This window comes from Eretmochelys imbricata, chromosome 17 (genome assembly GCF_965152235.1).
Source record: "Eretmochelys imbricata isolate rEreImb1 chromosome 17, rEreImb1.hap1, whole genome shotgun sequence".
NCBI classification, from domain to species: domain Eukaryota; kingdom Metazoa; phylum Chordata; order Testudines; family Cheloniidae; genus Eretmochelys; species Eretmochelys imbricata.
Genome location: NC_135588.1, coordinates 26,409,082 through 26,429,349, shown reverse-complemented (window position 1 = coordinate 26,429,349; position 20,268 = coordinate 26,409,082). Strand labels below are relative to the sequence as shown.

At 42.9% G+C, this 20,268-nt stretch overlaps 1 protein-coding gene and 1 pseudogene across 1 annotated transcript; both read left to right on the top strand.

The window, feature by feature from the left end:
- The first annotated feature begins 4,560 nt into the window (after positions 1 to 4,560).
- Positions 4,561 to 5,172, top strand: LOC144276703 (olfactory receptor 14A16-like). Its single transcript, XM_077836963.1, has one exon. The coding sequence runs from the start codon at positions 4,561 to 4,563 to the stop codon at positions 5,170 to 5,172; it is 612 nt and encodes a 203-aa protein (XP_077693089.1).
- Positions 5,173 to 18,415: 13,243 nt separating this feature from the next.
- On the top strand, positions 18,416 to 19,375 carry LOC144276702 (olfactory receptor 14A16-like; annotated as a pseudogene).
- The last annotated feature ends 893 nt before the right edge of the window (positions 19,376 to 20,268 follow it).

Below are 20,268 nucleotides of genomic sequence, written 5' to 3'. Positions count from 1 at the left end.
GGCATTGGCACCCTGACAGCAGGATTGTCTGGCTATGTAGACTCCCTCCTCAGGCCCTATGCTACCAGCACTGCCAGCTATCTTTGAGACACCACTGACTTCCTGAGGAAACTACAATCCATCGGTGATCTTCCTGATAACACCATCCTGGCCACTATGGATGTAGAAGCCCTCTACACCAACATTCCACACAAAGATGGACTACAAACCATCAGAAACAGTATCCCCGATAATGTCACGGCAAACCTGGTGACTGAACTTTGTGACTTTGTCCTCACCCATAACTATTTCACATTTGGGGACAATGTATACCTTCAAATCAGTGGCACTGCTATGGGTACCCGCATGGCTCCACAATATGCCAACATTTTTATGGCTGACTTAGAACAACACTTCCTCAGCTCTCGTCCCCTAATGCCCCTACTCTACTTGTGCTACAATGATGACATCTTCATCATCTGGACCCATGGAAAAGAAGCCCTTGAGGAATTCCACCATATTTCAACAATTTCCATCCCACCATCAACCTCAGCCTGGACCAGTCCACACAAGAGATCCACTTCCTGGACACTATGGTGCTAATAAGCGATGGTCACATAAACACCACCCTATACTGGAAACCTATTGACCACTATGCTATTGGCCTTGTTAGAACTACCTGCCCGTGGTGATCATGGTACAGGACAGCCCTCAGGACATACGAAGGCAGCTCCAGATCCAGGAGCAGCTTCCCTTTGCTGGCAGGAGACCTTGCAGGTTGAGGCGGGGTGAGACAGGCACTAACATGGGCATGGAAGTTTGGGGAACAGGACAGAGGCCGGGGCTGGGCAAGGAGGGCAGGGACCTGGGAAGAAAGAGGGAAGATCAACCACTTTCTGAATGTGGGTAAGGATTATCCCCACTTTAGAGAGTGGGAAATTGAGATGCCACATGGAAGCTGGATTGCCATTTGGCCGAGCGTCTGAAGAATCGCTACAGCTAAAATAGAAAAGCTATTAAGTGTCAGAAGAAGATGAATCATGGAATTCAGAGTTCAGGGCTGACCAGCAAAGATGTCGTATATGTCATAAACCAGTCTGCGCTCTGCCACGTCCCTGGTCTCGGAGACAGGGATCCATCCCTTGGACAGGGGTTAAAAAATCTTTCTCTCAGACACACAACTGTGAATAGTTTGGAAAACAAACCCTACTTATAATGTTGTTCACTGGCCCTGCTAGAAACTCCACCCTCCAACCGTTGTGAACCAGGACCAGGGACACCATTCCCCTCTCCTGTCTACGGGTACCTGTGAACCTGCAGACATTGCAGCTGGCACATGCATTGGTGCAGGCTCTGTCACGGAGCTGGATGAATCACCCTGCTGGCCCACATACCCAGCATTCTCTCCCTGAGCAATCCGTCCCACTGTCTGCTCCACCTCTCTTCATCCAGGAACCTCTAGAGCAGTCTCTCTTGATGGATTGTGTCCTTCTCCTCTTTGGCTCTTTTGGAAGCCAGGTGCTTTTGGCTTCTCTTTGCCTCTATTGGCAAACCTCCTGCACGGTCCTCGTCCTTTTGGCCCACTGCTGGCCACTTGTAGCACCCACAGTCCCACGCAGCAGTCTTGGCCCAGCAGGCGTGCAAGTGTCTTCCAGTGGAAGGAAACAGAGACTATATTCATTGTACTGCCTGGGGTGGGGGGAAGAATCCCCACTTTGCTTTCTGTCTGTACACACTGTGGAATGCTTCTAGATCACTCTTTCATAAATTCTCGTGTACTCTCCATCTCACTTCCGTCCCTGGAAGATTCACAGAGGCACAAGCAACCTGTCTGCTGACAGTGGCCTATGCCAGGTTCTCCAGAGGGAATGAACGGAACAGGTATTCATCAAGTGATCCATCTCCCGTTGACCATTTCCAGCTTCTGGCAAACAGAGACTAAGGACACCATTCCCACCCATACTGGTTAATAGCCATTGATGGACCTTTCATTCATCAATTTCTAGAGTTATTTTTTGAACCCTGTTATAGTCTTGGCATTCACAACATCCCCTGGCAAAGAGTTTCACGGGTTGACTGAGCATCAACCTCTTGTTTTACTTTAAATTAATTACAGATAATTAAGACGCTGGATCTGACTGACGCAGGGTAGGCTGCAGTTGTGTTTTGGGGACCTTTACCAATCCTGGCTCTGACTTTGGGGAATCCCTTAATATTTTAGAACTATCAGAAAACCAAGTAATTTTCCAGGCATGTGATAGGATCGCATCAGAGTACGTGGAGGAGCTATTGAGGGCAATGGCGTGTGAACAGCACATCAATGAGTGCAATGGTTTCATGAGATGCTGGGGACAAGGGGAGGGTGACCTACAAAAGCTCTCTCTATCCAAACATTTGAAAAAGTCATCCAGAATTCATGCTTCAAAAAAAAATTCCGACTATCACCTTCCAGGAGCGGAAGGAAATCAGGACAAAAAGTAACAAACTTTTGAATTAGAATGCAGTCTTCTGCAGGCTGCAGAGTGGATTCTCTCTTACCCTCCTTCCGAGCCCGGTAATGGAGATGCCAGGATGACACAGGGCAAAAGAATGTCTGCTGCATGAAGCATCATCTAAAGTCACCTTCCAAAGAGTTCAAGAGAAACCAGGATAAAATCAAGGATTCAAAATTCCTATTGTTACTGCTAGGTGGGGTAATAATTTGCTACCTAAAGAATACACCTGAAGAATTAGATAAAAGTACCAATAGAACAAAAAGCTCGAAAGCTTGCAAAAATAGCCCCTCAGGCCTGCTAGGCTTGTTAGCCGTTAATAGTATGGAATGCTGTACCTTCAAGGGTTTCCCCCCTCTGTTTGGATTTGTGATGAGGAATACAAATCCCACGCTGGGCAAGAAGGGGTTAAGGAGCTGCTCTGGCTTCAGCCAGACCCACCCCAACACATCTGCAGGGTAGCCACAGACCGGAGGGAGGATTTAAAAGGGAGCAGAACAGCTCACTTGTGGGCAGACCTGGCAGAGGAAGGTCCTTTATCTGGCAGATCCTGAGGGAAGGCTGGCTCTGTCCCTCAGCAACTGCCTGAAGGTCCCTCCCTGACATGGGCAGCGAGTTCTATGGGCCTGTGGAGCCCGGGCACCAGGAATATTCCTGTCCCAGGGGCCCGGCTCCACCAAAGTTTCCAACCTCACACACACACACACACTCCCCCCGCACTTCCCCCAGCCCCACCTGCTGTCCCCGGGCAATTTAAAACAGCCCGGCGCCTCCCGCCGCCACCCACAGCGCAGCGGGGCTGAGCGGCTTCCTGCGCGCTCGTTGGAACTTTTGCACCGAGTTTTCAGTTTCTTTAAAAAAGAATCCCGAAATGTTTGAGGGAAGCAGACAGGTTCTAAGATGTTGTTGTTGGCGGTATTGTTTAGCTGAAAAAACAATCTCCATTAAAAAGAACCCAGCTGAAAATTTCCAACCAGCAGTAAATGTTAAATAAATTGGGGAACATTAATATTGCCTGATAAGAGCCTGATTTCAAACTCATTGATTCGATCTCATCTCTGATTTCTCTTTCAAGGGGATAGTTGCATGGAGGTAACAATTGAATAAGCAGTAAAGTTGGCAGCACACAGAATGTTTTTTACAGAAGAGCCCCTTTAAACCCTGGCTTAGAGTTGAACCAAGCAGCCAAAGCCTGTCTATCCTGACCCCGTTCAAGGACACACGGGAGCTGACTGGGAGTGGAACCCAGAGTTCCTGGCCTAGCTCCACACTGCTGCTGGCTGAGTATAAATGGTGTAAATGGGTGTACAGAACTTACACAGAAGACACAGAAGACACGGAGCTGTGTTGGCATTTTATTCTATTAGATTCATGCCCAAGTGGTAAGCTTGGTGATGGTCGCAATGGAGGGACCTTCTTTGCAAGAACTGTTGGATTTGGAGCGTGCTTTGTTCCATCCTTCATACTGCATTTTATCAAGCCACACCTTGTGCCGAATCCTCAGATTGGGTAAAGTGATGAAGGAGGTTACACAAGTGTGATAATATTACTGATTGATTGTCAGAGGTGAGGAGCACTAACAACACCTACTCATTGTAAGTGATGAGTTCTATGTATCTTTGACATTCCTAGAATGAGATATTAGGGAAAGGAGAAACAGGGCCATTCCCTTTGTCACTCTAGTCCTGATCATTGTCCTTCTCATTCCCTCCACAGACATCACACAGTGTACTGAGGAAGAAAATGTCCAACCAAACCTCCATGATCGAATTCTTTCTCTTGGGATTCTCTGATGTTCGGGAGCTGCAGATTTTACAAAGCAGTGGTGTTTCTACTGCTTTACCTGATATCCCTGTTGGGGAACCTTCTCATCATCACAGCCAGAGCCTGCAACCACCACCTTCACAACCCCGTGTACTTCTTCCTGATGAATCTGTCCATCCTAGACTGTGGTTCCATCTGTGTCACCATTCCCAAATCTATGGCCAATTCCCTCATGAACACAAAATCAATTTTTTATTCTGGATGAGATACCCAAATCATTCTTTTCTTATTCTTTGCTTCAGCAAATTTTCCCTTACTGACCATCATGCCGTACGATCGATACATCGCCATCTGCCAACCATTGCACTTGGAGACAGTAATGAACAGGAGAGCTTTCGTCCAAATGGCAACCAGTGCCTGGATCAGTGTTATTCTCTACTCTGCAGTGCACACCAGGAACACATTTGCAATACCCTTCTGTGGAGGCAACGTGGTGGACCAGTTCTTCTGTGAAATCCCCCAGCTCCTCCACCTCACCTGCTCTGACTCGTATCTCAGGGAAATTGTTGTTATTTCTTTTCATGTGCTTTTAGGTTTAATCTGCTTTGCATTTATAATTGTGTCATATGTTCAGATCTGCAAAACAGTGCTGAAAATTCCTTCGGAGCAGGGCCAGCATAAATCCCGCTCCACCTGCCTCCCTCACCTCACTGTGGTCTCTTTGTTCCTTTTCACGGGCACCTTTGCCTTCCTGAAACCAACCTCCAACTTGACCTCAGATCTGAATCTCTTGGTGGCTGTTCTCTGTTCTGTGTTGCCCCCAATGATGAATCCGATCATCTACAGCATGAGAAACAAGGAAATGAAAGGTGCACTGAGTAAACTGATAGGTTGGAGGTTATTCAGCAAGAATATAATGTCTATATTTCTCCACTGATTGCGAGTTCATTCTGTGTTTCTTTATGAATAGAATCATCTGATGACATTATTGCCTTCATGAGAACATACTTTGCAATCTTTTTATGCAGAATTGGGTATTTGCATTCATAAAAATCCAGACAAATTTAACCCAAGAAAATTGGAGTTACTCTAGGTTTACATCAATGTAATTAAGATCGGAATCTATCTATCTATCTATCTATCTATCTACTGCTAGACACCACCATTCAATGTGATAGTCACTAGCCATAGCAATGTTCCTAGTGGGTTCTCTGGCTCTTCTTTGTCAGGATAATAACTCTGACGGAGGTATCAACACATTTGTTCTTTGGTTTTTGTTTGTCAGTTTTTTAGTTTAATTTTGCTGAGTTGTTTGTTGCTTTTATTTGTTTCTTTGTTCCAGGTGGGTTTGCAGGTGGAAAGGCCTGTTGAGATGGTGAGAGTTTAGTTTGACAGGATTTTCAATGTTTGCCTTCTCTTGAGAGTGTTCATATGTCATCTCTTTGATGGGATTTTCTGAGTGAGCTGAAGGTTTGCTCCCCACCATGATAAAAGGGTACAAAAATAGTTTCTGCGTGGCTAAGTTCCTCCTGACTCGATTATGTATATACTGTTGGGATATTATTGTATTATGAATGACGTCTTAGGGGAGAAAGAGCCTCAGGTAGCTGTCTTTTATTATTTTAACCTGAAGAAGAGCTCTGTGTAACTCAAAAGCTTGTCCCTCTCACCAACAGAAGATTGTCCAATTAAAGTTATTACCTCTCCCATCTTCTCTGTGTAAGAGCTGTGTCATTCTTGCTATGGTGCAAAGACTGTTTGGAAGAGAAACTTTTTCCAATGTTTTCTAAAGAGAATCCAACTTGAGATAATGAGGCCAGGTTTGGATCCCATTGAAGTCACTGAGGTTTAGCCCCTCACTTCAAAGAAATTAGGATTTGGCCAAGAGCCTGTCTACACAAGGATCCAGAATTGGCTGACAGACTCCTGGAGAAAGTGAGTGTGACCGAAATGTAAGGGTCTGATATCCCAACTCATCTGAACCAGCACCAATGTACAGTAAACACATTCACATCACCAATTTAATACTTCTGAGGTTTCTGGCCCAAAGTCTCTGGGCTACACTCAGCAGTGACATGAACACTGGTGTAAGTTACTTGGTTGGGATCATTTTGTTCTAGCCTTGATGTAAGTGGAAAAGTGCCGTCACATGCACTGATCTGGTGTTCCATACGCTATCCCATGTAGATCTACTCATTTCCAAGCTGAGAAAGGATCTCAGAAGTTGTTACTATTAGAATACCATCTTTGTGCATGGTTCTGTACATTACATATATGACGGACAAAAACAGATCATGTGATTAGATAGAGAGACAGACAGATAGGATCATTTATTCTCCTAACACACAACCTCATTTAGTCATAATGACAGATTTCTGTTTAATTGTGAATTACGTTAGCTAGCTAGATAACAAATCACGGATGTAAATTATTGTGCTTCTTCCTGTTAATGATTGTCTTTGTCCACTTCATGATTCTCTTATAAGTACTCATTATTAAACATTATTTAGCAAAGATGGTTTATGACTCTGTCTTACTCCATCGCTCATTTACAAAGAGCTCATCAAAAGTACTCGGTGTTTAGACTTCCAGATGTTTTGACTGGATACATTTTAAACATGCTGTGTTTTGTTTCTCTGAATAAATGAACATATCACACATGGGTTCCTGAAAAACCAAGGGGCTAATTCTCAGCTGGTTTAAATTGTCATCGCTCTGTTGAAGTCAATAGATCTCTGAGAATTTACACCAGCTGAGGATCTGGTCCAAACACATGAGTGGCCCCATTGAAGGCTTAAAGAAAAACTTATACTTAAGTCCCTGTTGGTAATGGGTTAGGGCTATGAATAGGGCTTAAGGAGAACCCCAAACTGGTGTCAGACCCTGACACTGTGCAAGGTACTCTCCTTTCCCAATCAAATAAAGCCCTGCAATTGGTGCACTGGAATTATTCTCCCTTTCTGGGTTCTGGATGATTAACATGAAATAACAGTTTATCCCAAAGCCAGAATCTCTGGGTCTTCTTCTCCAAACTCACCAGTACAGTGTGCCGCTTCCTAACCAACCTCTCCCTCCTGGACGTCCTGCTCACCAGCATGGTCATCCCCATGGTGAGCAATCAGGAGACGAGTTCCTTCCCTAGCTACCATGCCCAGGCCTACTTCCACTGCCTGATGGACTGCATGGAGTTCTTCTTCTTTGATATCAGGTCCTCAGACTTCGAAATGGCATCTCATACCTGCTGCAATACCTCACTATCGTGAGCAATCGGATCTGCCTCTGCCTGGTGGCTGCCTCATGGCAAGGGGTAACATTTGCAGAAACACTTCTGTGACAAGTGCAACATGCCTTAGTCACTCAGGCCAGATTTTTAAAGGTATTTAGGTGCGTTGTGAGATCTTCAGAAACATCTTATCACTTAACACCCATGGATTTCTATAGGTATTAAGCATCTAGGTTCTTTAGGTAATCCTCCATAGGCACCTAAATACCTTTAAAAATATGGCCAGTATTATAGGTAGAAGTGCCAAAGTCACGTTTGAAAATAAGACTTTGGTACCTAAATAACTGGGTGAGGGATGATAATTTTACCCAGTGGCTGTAAATGGAGGAAAATCTCTGTGCGTGTAAGTGTGTGTGTGTTTATATGAGAAGAAGAGGGAGAATGTCTAGTGAGACAAGGTAGAGCCAGGTCTACACTGGAAAAGTTTTGCTGATATAGCAATACAAACAAACTCTCCTACTGTAAATGGACTAGTAGTTTTGCTGGTATTACTTACACTGGTTCTCTGAGAGAAACAAGCCACACCACAGAAGCATTTGTAAGCTGGTTTAACCATGTTTACACAAGGGGTTTTACCGGTATAGAAATGTTGCCCAAAAAATCACACTTCCAAGCTGACATTGCTATGATGGTGAAGGTTTCTCGTGTCAATCTGTCTTATGTGTTTCTTTTTGTGAGATTACATGATAAGTGCAATGTACTGAGACATTGCTTTCAGTGTGTGTTTGCTAGTCAAGTACACTGCTCACATGTGTGGTGTTGTCAATGTACATTATTGTGAGTGTATACCTGAGTTGAAATCAATGTCCATGTGAGTTTTCTGTTCGTGTGCGTCCATGAGAATGTACAATAACATGTGTTTATTACAAAAAATATTGCGGAACTTTTGTGTGTGTTGTCAGTGCTTCTTCTGGCGTGCAAGTTTGCATTATTGTTGTGTTTGTGAACACACAATATTGTGTGTTTATTAGTGAAAAATATTGTGTGAATACATGAGTGTTATGACTGTGGATTATTGTGCTTGTGTTTGTACGGGTACATGATTGCATATTTATGGGAAAATATGATTTTGCTGCATGTGTGTGTTTGGAAGTGAACATTAATAAGGACTTACCGCTGAGCCTGGGATAAACATCAAAAGCTGCTGTCTTCCTGCAGCTCCTCAGATAGTGAGATTTGAGTCCTTTCAAAGGTGATGTCTCCAATGCATCATTTCCTCCCATGCCAAGTGCAGCTCATTTCAGGAGTCCTTCAACCTTTGTATTTGCTATCTTGTTAATTTTAAAACAAAATTTGCAAGAATTATTTTGAGCCACATTTTCAAATGTCACTTTTATTCTGCATCCTGAAAGGACTCCAGAATGGTGCAAAAAATTCCATATTTGGGCTTTTATTTTCAAGGGAGTCTAAAGAAGTTAGTATGTTACACCAATAAAATAAAAACCAGCAGGATCTTATTAAAGGGGAAAAGGCAAAATACCACATTTATTGTGAATACAGAAAGAATCATAGTAAGCAGTTAGTTATAGCTATAACATTCCATTCAGTCTCATATTTATTCACACATTCATTCATACACACACACACACAGGTTCTGCAAGGTTGTTATCATAGTTATCAGCCTTAGAGTTGCTCATGCCAAGCCACTGGCCAGGTGGCTTGGACATGAGGAGGGAGCAGGGCCTTGTCAGATACTCATCTGATGCTCCTGGAAGTTGGTTTGCAGAATCAGACCCCCAAAGTTCTCACTTTCTAGAGTCTATTTTTATAGGAATTTCTTCCTTTGCCAGTCTATGGGAATTGCTTCATCATGCAGATGGCACATTCCTGAGGGCTCTGTGCTGCTAGATGTTATCTTGTTCTTTGGTTCTCCCATCCTTGAGGCTGTTGGGTGGATTCCAGTCTGCCCTCTGGGGGCCCTCTGGTTATTTCCACTTGACGCCTTCTTCAGCCGATGGACACTGGATTCTTAGGCTGGCACCTCCCTAATCATTCATTTATTATCCACACCAAGCATCCATCCACATCCATCCATTTTAATCACAACTGTTAACAAAGCAAGAGGAATATAACAAAAGGGTGGGGAGTCTCTGGGTGCTGTTTCTGTTGTTACAGAGTATTGTTTTAAGTCTCTCTCTGTGTGAGTAGTTGTTACAAAGAATTGCTTTGAGAACAGACTCTGTCTTAGAATGTACTAACACAATTAGCAGCTTGCAAGTTTCACATATAGAGGGAGAGAAACAGTACTAAAAACCGAGAGACTTCTTAATTACTAATACCCTGGAATTTAAACTATGGAGAATCAAACTCATTTGTGATTTTAATACAGAACTTCTTTAATATGATTCAACAAGTGCAGTAGATAGGAGTTCAGAACTTGTTCCAGGCCCAGGTCCTCCAAAGTATTATGCACCCAGCTCTCATGGGACTTGGTTTTTGGTTTTGCCACTGACATACTTGGTGGCTCTGGGCAATAGCCAATACTTGGTGCTTCACAGCAGGTGAAAAATCAACTCATCCAGTGCTGAACATGAAATGTAACTTATTTCTTATGCCCAGAGGCCAGCTCAGAAGAACTCAGGTCCCATTCAGGCATCAAATTAAATGGTACCCATGGATGAATTTAATCTGAGAATGACATCAGCCTCATGATAGCTTCGAATGGACGGAACTGTTATAATTCAACTCTATAGATGATGTGAAAGTAGAATGAATTATATTGAAATTATAATTCATTAAAGAAATGCTGCTTGAAGGGTTTGTTGAAATATAGTTGTCAGGAAGAGAAACATTAAAGAGTGTGAGACAATGGGTCCTCAAACTAATTAACTCAGAGCTCCTACTGAGGTAGGAGATTGGTAAATGTTAGTATGCAAATAAGATAGGTATGTATATTTGTCAGTTTCTGCTTCCTTTTGTCTCTTATGTTAAATTGGCTTTGCTTATCTGTTTAAACAAGTTAGCTTGAGCTTTTGCAAGAGGCACACATATCTGGGTGCATTGGCAAAGCGCTTTGCTAATAAACAGAGTAGTCTGACAAACCTTCTGAGTCTTGAATCTGACTTTGACAATGATCAGGAAAAAAAGTCCCATTATTCACTGCTCTGTCTATCTAAAGTGTCTATATGGCTGCCATGACTGCATTCCATCATGATGTTTTCCAATGTATAAATTGCAGGTTTCACCAAACAAAATTTTCACAGAAAGTCTTCACTTTCCTTGAACATTTTTTGTTTTTCATTTAAAGAAATGAAAACTGGAAAAACAAATAGTTTTGCCTGAAAATTGTATTTTTCATTTAATTTAATTTAATTTAGTTTAATTTAATGTTTTTTGACAGTTTTCAGACAAAAAAGTTCAGTTTTGAGAAATGTTGGGGATTTTCTTTAACAAAAAAAACCCACAAAATATTCATGAGGAAACAAAGTTTCCAACCACCTCTGTTTTAACCACTAACTCTTTAATATATTTATCCTCCCCGCAACCCTACAAGGCAGGGCAGTACTATTATATCCATGTTATAGATGGGAACTGTTGTCCAGACAGAATGACGTGCCCAAGATCACACAGGAAACCCATGGCAAAGCAGGTAGCTGAGCTGGGTCTCTCAGGTTCCATGTTAGCGTCCAGACCACCTGGACCATTCTTCCTCAGTCATTGCTGTCACGCTGTCTGGAACGGCTCACAACCATGAGTGCCAATCGCAGGTCAGACGGTCAGAACACAGGGCAGACACCCCAAACTGGTGGTATATTTGGTAATTAGATTTCACCAAGCCAGTAATAAATGTGAACTCCTGGATCACTATATTAGTATTACCATGGAGTCACAGACAGTCCCCTAGGATCTCGAGCCACTTTTACCAACCAGATAAACTGGACTTTGTGATAAAAGGTTATTAAAACAAAGAATCACATTATATTGGGTTACTCTCAACCCCAGTGGGTCAGTCACTTATCCCAGGTCAATGGATACTCTTGATCTCACATCAAAGGCAATGCTGGCAGCAAATTTCTCTAGTAAACTAACTAAAGTTTTATTAGCTAAGAAAAGAAATGAAAGTTATTGAGAGTTTAAAGCAGGTAAAATACATTAACAGGTTTGAACAGTCCAAGTTTGTCAGTCCAAAGTGACAGCAGAGATGTGGTATCTGCTAGTTTTCCATAAGTCTCTCAGGGTTACGCAAGATAACTTTGGGGATCTCTGTCTTGCATCTTTTCAGGTTTCAGAGTAGCAGCCGTGTTAGTCTGTATTCACAAAAAGAAGAGGAGTACTGGTGGCACCTTAGAGACTAACCAGTTTATTTGAATAAACTTTCGTGAGCTACAGCTCACTTCATCGGATGCATTTAGTGGAAAACACAGTGAGGACATATATATACACACAGAGAACATGAGAAAAAAAACAAACCAAAAAACCAAACCTGTAAGGAGAGTGATCAATTAAGATGAGCTATTACCAGCAGGAGAGCGGGGTGGGGGGAAGGAGGGGGAAACTTTTTGTAGTGATAATCTAGGTGGGCCATTTCAAGCAGTTAACAGGAACAACTGAGGAACAGTGTGGGGTGGTGGGGGGGAGGGAAGAAATAAACAAACATGGGGAAATAGTTTTACTTTGTGTAATGACCCATCCATTCTAAGTCTCTATTCAAGCCTAAATTAATTGTATCCAGTTTGCAAATTAATTCCAATTCGGCAGTCTCTCGTTGGAGTCTGTTTTTGAAGTTTTTTTGTTGTAATATAGCGACTTTCATGTCTGTAATCGCATGACCAGAGAGATTGAAGTGTTCTCCAACTGGTTTATGAATGTTATAATTCTTGACATCTGATTAGTGTCCATTTATTCTTTTACGTAGAGACTGTCCAGATTGACCAATGTACATGGCAGAGGGGCATTGCTGGCATATTGCTTGCATCTGGAATGTTCCCTGAAAGTGTCCAAACATCTCAGAGAGACAGAACCATTCCCTGGATCCATTCTCACAGCTGTATTCCCCGGAAAGCAATCTGGCAAGTGTTTCCATCACAGCATGGGTTTTTCCTCTGATGACTAAACGCAGACTGGGTCTGTGGATTTCCATTTGTGCAACACAATGACCCGTGCTTTGAAGGTAGCATGTTCTTCATTTACATTTCCAAGGCTCCAATCGCATTTGATGAGCAAACGTAATTACCGGGATACATGCGATGTAAATTACAATGTAACAGCAGACAACAATCCTTCCTTAGTTTTCATGAAGTTCACACATCAAGTAAATTCACACTTTTGATCTAGGGTTAATTAAGTAGAGGGATATACATAATGTAAAGGGATAGCATTCAACAGGTTACAGATAAGTGAAGGCAATATCATTCCCATTTCCTTTGAACTAAACACTTGAGTGAATTAGTACACTTAACATTTCTTTGATAGTCATACGTTAGTGATGGTAATATAGTATGTAGTCCTGTTTATTTGCCTGAGATAGAATTTTGGGTTTTGTTTGCCCACTTGAATTTTGAGGTTTTTAAAATAGAATTGTTTGTGTCTTATACCCTTATTAACATATGTGAACAAGGGGTGGGGGGGGACACCACTGTGTGTTGCTTCTGCCTACAGATGGGGGTTTTTCAATACAAAGAGAAAAGATAAGAAATAGGGTTCCAGTGTTGCCGGATATGGCGGGAGTTTGATATACAGTGTATAATTGATGGCTGCCTGACTCCTCTCCCAAGACAAGGTCAAGTAACCAGTTTGGGGGGGCCAGGGAGATGGGGGAAGCTATAAGGAACACTAAAAAACAATGAAAAAGGTAACCCTGACCAGTGCATAACTTCACTCCCTACCCCTCCCACAGGGTACAAAAGAGGTGGTACCGAAGCCCCCAGACTCAAGACCCTCCAAAACGGAATATGACCATAAATTGCAAGGGTGGTACCAGGGTTCAGGGTACCGGGGCGTACACCTCAGGTATAACTAAGCCCACTACAAAGGAGGAGGGAGAGGAAGCTCTGTTGGTGTAAAGAGCTGGGGTTATGCATTGCCGGCAGTTTGGACACTGGCTACCTGCTTTCTGTCTGCATGACAAGAACCAAGGGAGGGTAGGGGAAGCCCTAACAACACACAAGTGAATCGGCCTATTGCTCTGACCTGAGCTGTCCTGTCAGTGTCACAATTGCTACGTGACCAGAGGGAGCGACATTACTCAGGTATGCCTTCACAGGGATTAATAAACCCATGGCTGGCCTGGATCTGCCGACTCGAGCTCATGGGGCTTGGGCTCCGGGGCTGATATATTGCTGTGTAGACATTCGGACCCAGGCTGGAGCCCGAGCTCTAGGATCCTACACAGCAATTTTTAGCCCCACAGTCTAAGCTCTGCAACCCTGAGTCAGATGACCCAGGCCTGCCGAAGCCATGCCACAGGGCTTTTATCCCCGTGTAGACATACCTGAAGGGACTGGGACTCATGACACCCGGGTTATATTCCTCAGAGCTGCTGTGTGACCTCTAGCCAGTCACTTCCCCTCTCTGTACACTCTGTAAAATGAGGATGATGATCCTGACCCGGCTTGATAAATCACTTTGAGATCTACAGCTAAGTTGTATTGTTATCTAGATCTACAGGGTAACCAGGCACAGAGCAGGGAAGAATACCTGAAGAATGCAGCTGGGTGGGAAATGGGTTTCCCATCCTGCAAGACCTTTCAAGATTTTGAGAGAGACAAAGAAGGTGAGGTATCATTTTTTATTGGACCAACTTCTGTTGGTGGATGGGACAAGCTTTTGTGCTTCACAGAGCTCTTCCTCTGGTCTGGAGAAGAGAAGCATAGTGTCCATGATCAGTACAAGGTGGGACAGATTGTTATGCATAAGGGGATCACACATATTGTAGGAGACCACTTAAAATGAAGTGGGCAATTAACATGAAGTGGGCGATTAACACTCTGCAGAATAGGCAGCAGGGCCCATTGGCTCCAAAGGAGCTACAGCCAATTTACACCTGCTGGGCGACCAATGTGAATTCAATATTTTTTAAAACGCTTGCAGCGTTGCATCTGTAGCCCATTGAGCTTTTTAGTTTAGTGCTGTCTGTAGCAAGAGAAAAATTAATGTAATGGCTGAGAAAGAAAGAAAGAAAGAAAGAAAGAAAGAAAGAAAGAAAGAAAGAAAGAAAGAAAGATTTGGGCCATTCATCCCAACAGAAGTTGAAGATGAGATACTTGAAAACTGTGCAACACTGAATTTCTCCAAAGTTCTATCCCTAGAGGGACTGAACCATTCTCCGCCACCAATAAAAGTTACATTTGTAATTAAACCCATGGGGCAAAGAGCTAAGAAAGTGCAGACAGGTTCAGAACTTTCAAATCAGCTTCGGATCACATTGGCAGGCAAAAAATATGGATTTATAACTGTGTAATGGGCTAGATCCCCAGCTGATGTAAATTGACATTGCTCGACGGAAATCCAAGGCCCAGATTCCCAGTTGGCGTAAATAGGCCAAACTACCATGAACTCAATGGAAGTGTAACAATTTACACAAGCCCATGACCTGGTCCTTAGTTTTTAGTCTTCACCTTTGGGTACCTCTTGGTGAATGACTTCAGTCAGACAAGGCAGCCTGAGCTGTGGGTTCCTGTAGCAGAGGCATCCCAAGAGCTGCTGATACAATGCAGGAGGAAAAAAAAGTCTCTGCTCCCCCAGAAGTGATTACGTGATGTTAATGAAGGAACAGGCTATTCCAGGCCAGCTGAGATTCTGGTGCGACAAGGCTCTTCGCTATTGTGGATCATGTGTCTCTGTTAGAAATCGCTGTTTTAGTCCCTTCCAACCCTGAGATTCTATGATTCATTCATTCTATGATTCATTCTACAAACAACTTGGGACATGCTTTGGGCCTCTGCCCTGCCTTGTTTTTAGCCAAGGGTCCTTCCAGGGATGCTGCCATCAAGTGAGATAAAGGGCAGGTACTGTTCTCCCTCTGTGGGGTTAGTGTTGGGCAGGTTGTCAGGGTGGTTTGCTCCAGAGGTGAGATCAGAGCTGGGCGTAAAGCCTTGGAGACCGGATTCAACTGTTTAGCCCCAGAGTAGGGACATCCTGGGCTGTGGCAATATCTGAACCCTGCACAAGACAGGATCAGCTCCAGAGCTGGGAGGAGTTTTCAGTCTCTGATCCCATTTAGTCCTTCGTCTCCCAGCCAAGCCTGTCCAAGGAGGGGAGCAGGGAGCGCCCCTCTGTGGAGTGGATCCCTGTCTACCAGGAACTGCAGAGAGACTCAGGAAATCCAGTGAAGGGACATGAAAACTGCTGCTGAATAATACAGTGATGGGGGCATGAGAGAGAGATGACCAAAGAATCCTGGTGCTGGAGGATCAAAAGCATCGCATGTTGGGAAAAAATCCACAAAGACCAACAGACTACATTTTTGCTTTCAATTCTACACGTGAAGGTATTAATATACAGACAAATTTAATAATAGAGATATGAATTGTAATTGGAACTTTTAAAGACTTTTATTATCAAACAGCTAGAGCCTGTCAGATTTCTTTTCAGCAGAATGTAAGAACTGAAATTTAAGTTAGAATTTGAACTCTTTAAGGAATTAACTCTCAGTCTAGTCAGACATCTAGATCCAGTCAGAGAAAAAGAAGGGGGACAATGACTTTGCAACAGAAATCAGAAATGTTTGCAGGGTTTAGCAAGCAACAACTAATTTCTTTTCAGCTAAAAACTACTGTAAACTGGAAATTGCACATTGCAAACCAAAGAATATTGGGATTTGCAGATTTCAAAAAAAACGAAACCAAATATCTGAGTATAGGAGATACTTTCCCTGAACATTTTTGTTTAGTTCAAAAACTCGTTTTCCTACAAAAAAACCTCATTTTCCTACTACTACAAAAAAAATCTAAATTTCCAAACATCTCTAATTTGGAATGGAGCTTTAAACAAGGGAGGGGAACACTAATACTGTTCAATAATAGCATAATTTCAAAACCATTTTTTCTCTTGAAACTGGGTTTGTTTCTGTGTCAAAGGGATAATTACTGGAAGGTCAAAATTGAATAAGCAGCAGAGCTGATAGCCACAGTTGATATGTTATGCACACTAGCATCTTTAGACTCAGAGTTGAACCACCAGTTAAAGCCAGTCTATCTCAATGTTTCCAAAGGACATACAGGAGGTAAATGGGACTAGAACCCATATTTCCAGGATTTCCTTGGAAGTTAACAAGATAGACACAGGCCCAGGATTTCAAAGGGTTTAAGCACCTAAAGAAGGAGAAAGGTGCCTTTGGGGATTTACAATAGCATCTGAGCAGGTTAGGTGCTATCTTTTAATCACAGGTTTCATAGTAACAGCCGTGTTAGTCTGTATTCGCAAAAAGAAAAGGAGGACTTGTGGCACCTTAGAGACTAACCAATTTATTTGAGCATGAGCTTTCGTGAGCTACAGATCCGATGAAGTGAGCTGTAGCTCACAAAAGCTTATGCTCAAATAAATTGGTTAGTCTCTAAGGTGCCACAAGTACTCCTTTTCTTTTTATCTTTTAATCGTGGCCCACAGATAACACAGAAGCTTGGCTGGAATCAGGGAACCCCGGTGGCGATTGTACTCCCTGTGTTATGCTGGGGTCAGACTACAGGGTCTGAATGGCCCTTTTGGTGTTATCACCTTTGTTTCTGTGCCCTTGCCTCTGAATCTCTGCTTCTGAGCTCTGCAGGGCTCCAGGGCGTGAGTCTTGCTAGCCCTCAGGAAATAGACGTGGATAAATCACCTTCCCGCAGCATCAGTCCTTTAATGTCAGTGCAGCTCAATGCCAGCTACTCACAGCTCGTCTGCAGAGAGAAATCGGTTTGAGTCTAGTTCAATCGCTGAATGAGGCTGAAAGGATTCTCAGATACCTGTGCCCTTAGCTTCTAGATTCTGCTATATAGATAGTGACCAAAAAATCCTAGTGCTGGATGACTGAATGTGTCTTCCGTTGGGAAAAAGGCACAAAGGTTAGCACAGGAAGTTTGCTGTTTCAATTAAATGTGTTGGGGGATCAACATACAGGGAAGAATTAAGATGATAAATATGAATTACAATATGAACTGGTTAAGACCTTTCCCATCAGTTTAATCAAATACCTACTGCTGACTGGAATTTTTCCTCCCATCAGGAAAATGTTTACTTTTCACTGAACACCCTAAATCCATTCCCCGCTCCCCCCTCCCCCCCCCAGTTTTTGGCAAATGAAAACTTTCTGCTGAAAACTGATTTTTTTTATTCCAAAACCAATATAGTTTGTTTTTTTAAGTTTTCATTTTTTTTACAAAACAATCCCAAAATGTTTGAGAAAAGCAGACAGATTGTGAGATGTGTTGTTATTTATCTTAAAAACCAATCTCCATTAAAAAGAACACAGCTGAAAATTTCCAACCAGCCTCTATGCACAGAGTTTGGGGTGGAAAAATGACAGATGAGCTGCTATTTACGTTGCTGGGTGAGTCAACATCATATTGCCCTGCAAAGTGAGAATCAGGCTGTGTTAGAATTTTAGTTGATCAGTTTCATATCCAAGTTGTGAGAATTGTTGGGTTTGGAGTGTGCTTTGTTCCATCCTTCATATTGCATTTTATCAAGCCACACCTTGGGCCAAATCCTCAGATGAGATAAAGTGACGAAGCTCCATTGACTTTAAAGGAGCTGACCTAATTTACACTAGTGTGGTAACGTGACTCCTTGATTGTCAGAGGCGAGGAACACTAACAACACCTACTCATTGTAAGTGATGAGTTCTGTGCACCTTTGACATTCATAGAATGAGATATTAGGGAAAGGGGAATCAGAGCCATTCCCTTTGTCGCTCTAATCCTGACCATTGTCTTTCTCGTTCCCTCCACAGACATCGCACAGTGTACTGCGGAAGAAAATGTCCAGCCAAACTGTCGTGACCGAGTTCCTTCTCCTGGGATTCTCTGACATTCAGGAGCTGCAGATTTTACACTTTGTGGTGTTTCTACTGCTTTACCTGATATCCCTGCTGGGGAACCTTCTCATCCTCACAGCCATAGCCCTTGACCGCCACCTTTACACCCCCATGTACTTCTTCCTGATGAATCTGTCCATCCTAGACCTCGGCTCCATCTCTGTCACCATCCCCAAATCCATGGCCAGTTCCCTCACGAACACCAGATCGATTTCTTATTCTGGATGTGTCACCCAAGTCCTTTTCTTCATCTTCTTTGCTGAAACCGACTTTGTCTTACTCACCATCATGGCATACGATTGATACGTCGCCATCTGCAAACCACTGCACTATGAGACTATAATGAACAGGAGAGCTTGTGTCCAAATGGCAGCCAGTGCCTGGATCACTGGAATTCTCTACTCTGCACTGCACACTGGGATCACCTTTGAAATCTCCTTCTGTGGAGGCAACGTGGTGGATCAGTTCTTCTGTGAAATCGCCCAGCTCCTCAATCTCGCCTGCTCTGACTTGTACCTCATTGAAGTTGGGTTTCTCATCTTTAGTTCATTCTTAGGCTTAAGCTGCTTTCTTTTCATCATTGTGTCATATGTTCAGATCTTCAAAGCAGTCCTGAGAATCCCCTCTAAGCAGGGTGAGCATAAAGTCTTCTCCACCTGCCTCCCTCACCTCACCGTGGTGTCTTTGTTTTTTAGTACTGCTGCCTTTGCCTACCTGAAACCCACCTCCAGCTCAACCTCAGGTCTGAATCTCATAGTGGCTGTTCTCTATTCTGTGTTGCCACCAATGATGAATCCGATCATCTACAGCATGAGAAACAAAGAGATCAAAGGTGCACTGAGTAAACAGATAGGTTGGAGGTTATTCACTAAGAACAAAATGTCCATATGTCTCCTTTGGTAGCAATTTCATTCTGTATTTCTTTATAAATAAAATCTGATGACATTATTGCCTCCATGAGAAAATACTGTGCACTCTGTTTATGCGGAATTGGGTATTTGCACTAGTAAAGATAGAGACAAACATGACTCAGGAAAAAAAGGAGTTTCTATAGGTTTACACCAATGTAAATAAGATTGGAATATATCATATACTGCTACCGATCACCATACTACCTGAGACCCTTGCCTATAAAATCAGTAGCCATAGCAGAGTCCCTGGTGAGGTCTTTGGCTCTTCTTATATTTTGGGATAAAAACTCAGATGGAGGTATCGATGCATTTGTTCTTTGTGTTTTTTGTTTGTTTGTTTGTTTGTCAGATTTTTAGCTTATTTTTGCTTAACTGGTTGATTGGTGGTTTGGTTTGTTTGTTTGTTTTAGGAGGTTTCGGAGGTGGAAAGGCCTGAGAAGATGGTGAGTGTTTGATGAGATGGGATTTTCAATGTTTGTCCCTTCTTGGGAGTATCCATATGTCATCTCTTTGATGGGTTTTCTGAGCGAACTGAAGGTTTGCTCCCCACAATGACAAAAGAGTGCAAAAGAGGATTATGCATGGCTTAGTTCCTACTGACATGATTATGTGTAGATTGTTGGGATATTATTGTATTATTAAAGATATGTGTCATAAATATAAAGGGAAGGGTAACCACCTTTCTCTGCACAGTGCTATAGAATCCCTCTTGGCCAGAGGCAAAACCCTTTCACCTGTAAAGGGTTAAGAAGCTAAGATAACCTCGCTGGCACCTGATCAAAATGACCAATGAGGAGACAAGATACTTTCAAAGCTGGAGGGTGGGGGGAACAAAGGGTATGTCTGTCTGTGTGATGCTTTTGCCAGGAAGAGATCAGGAATGCA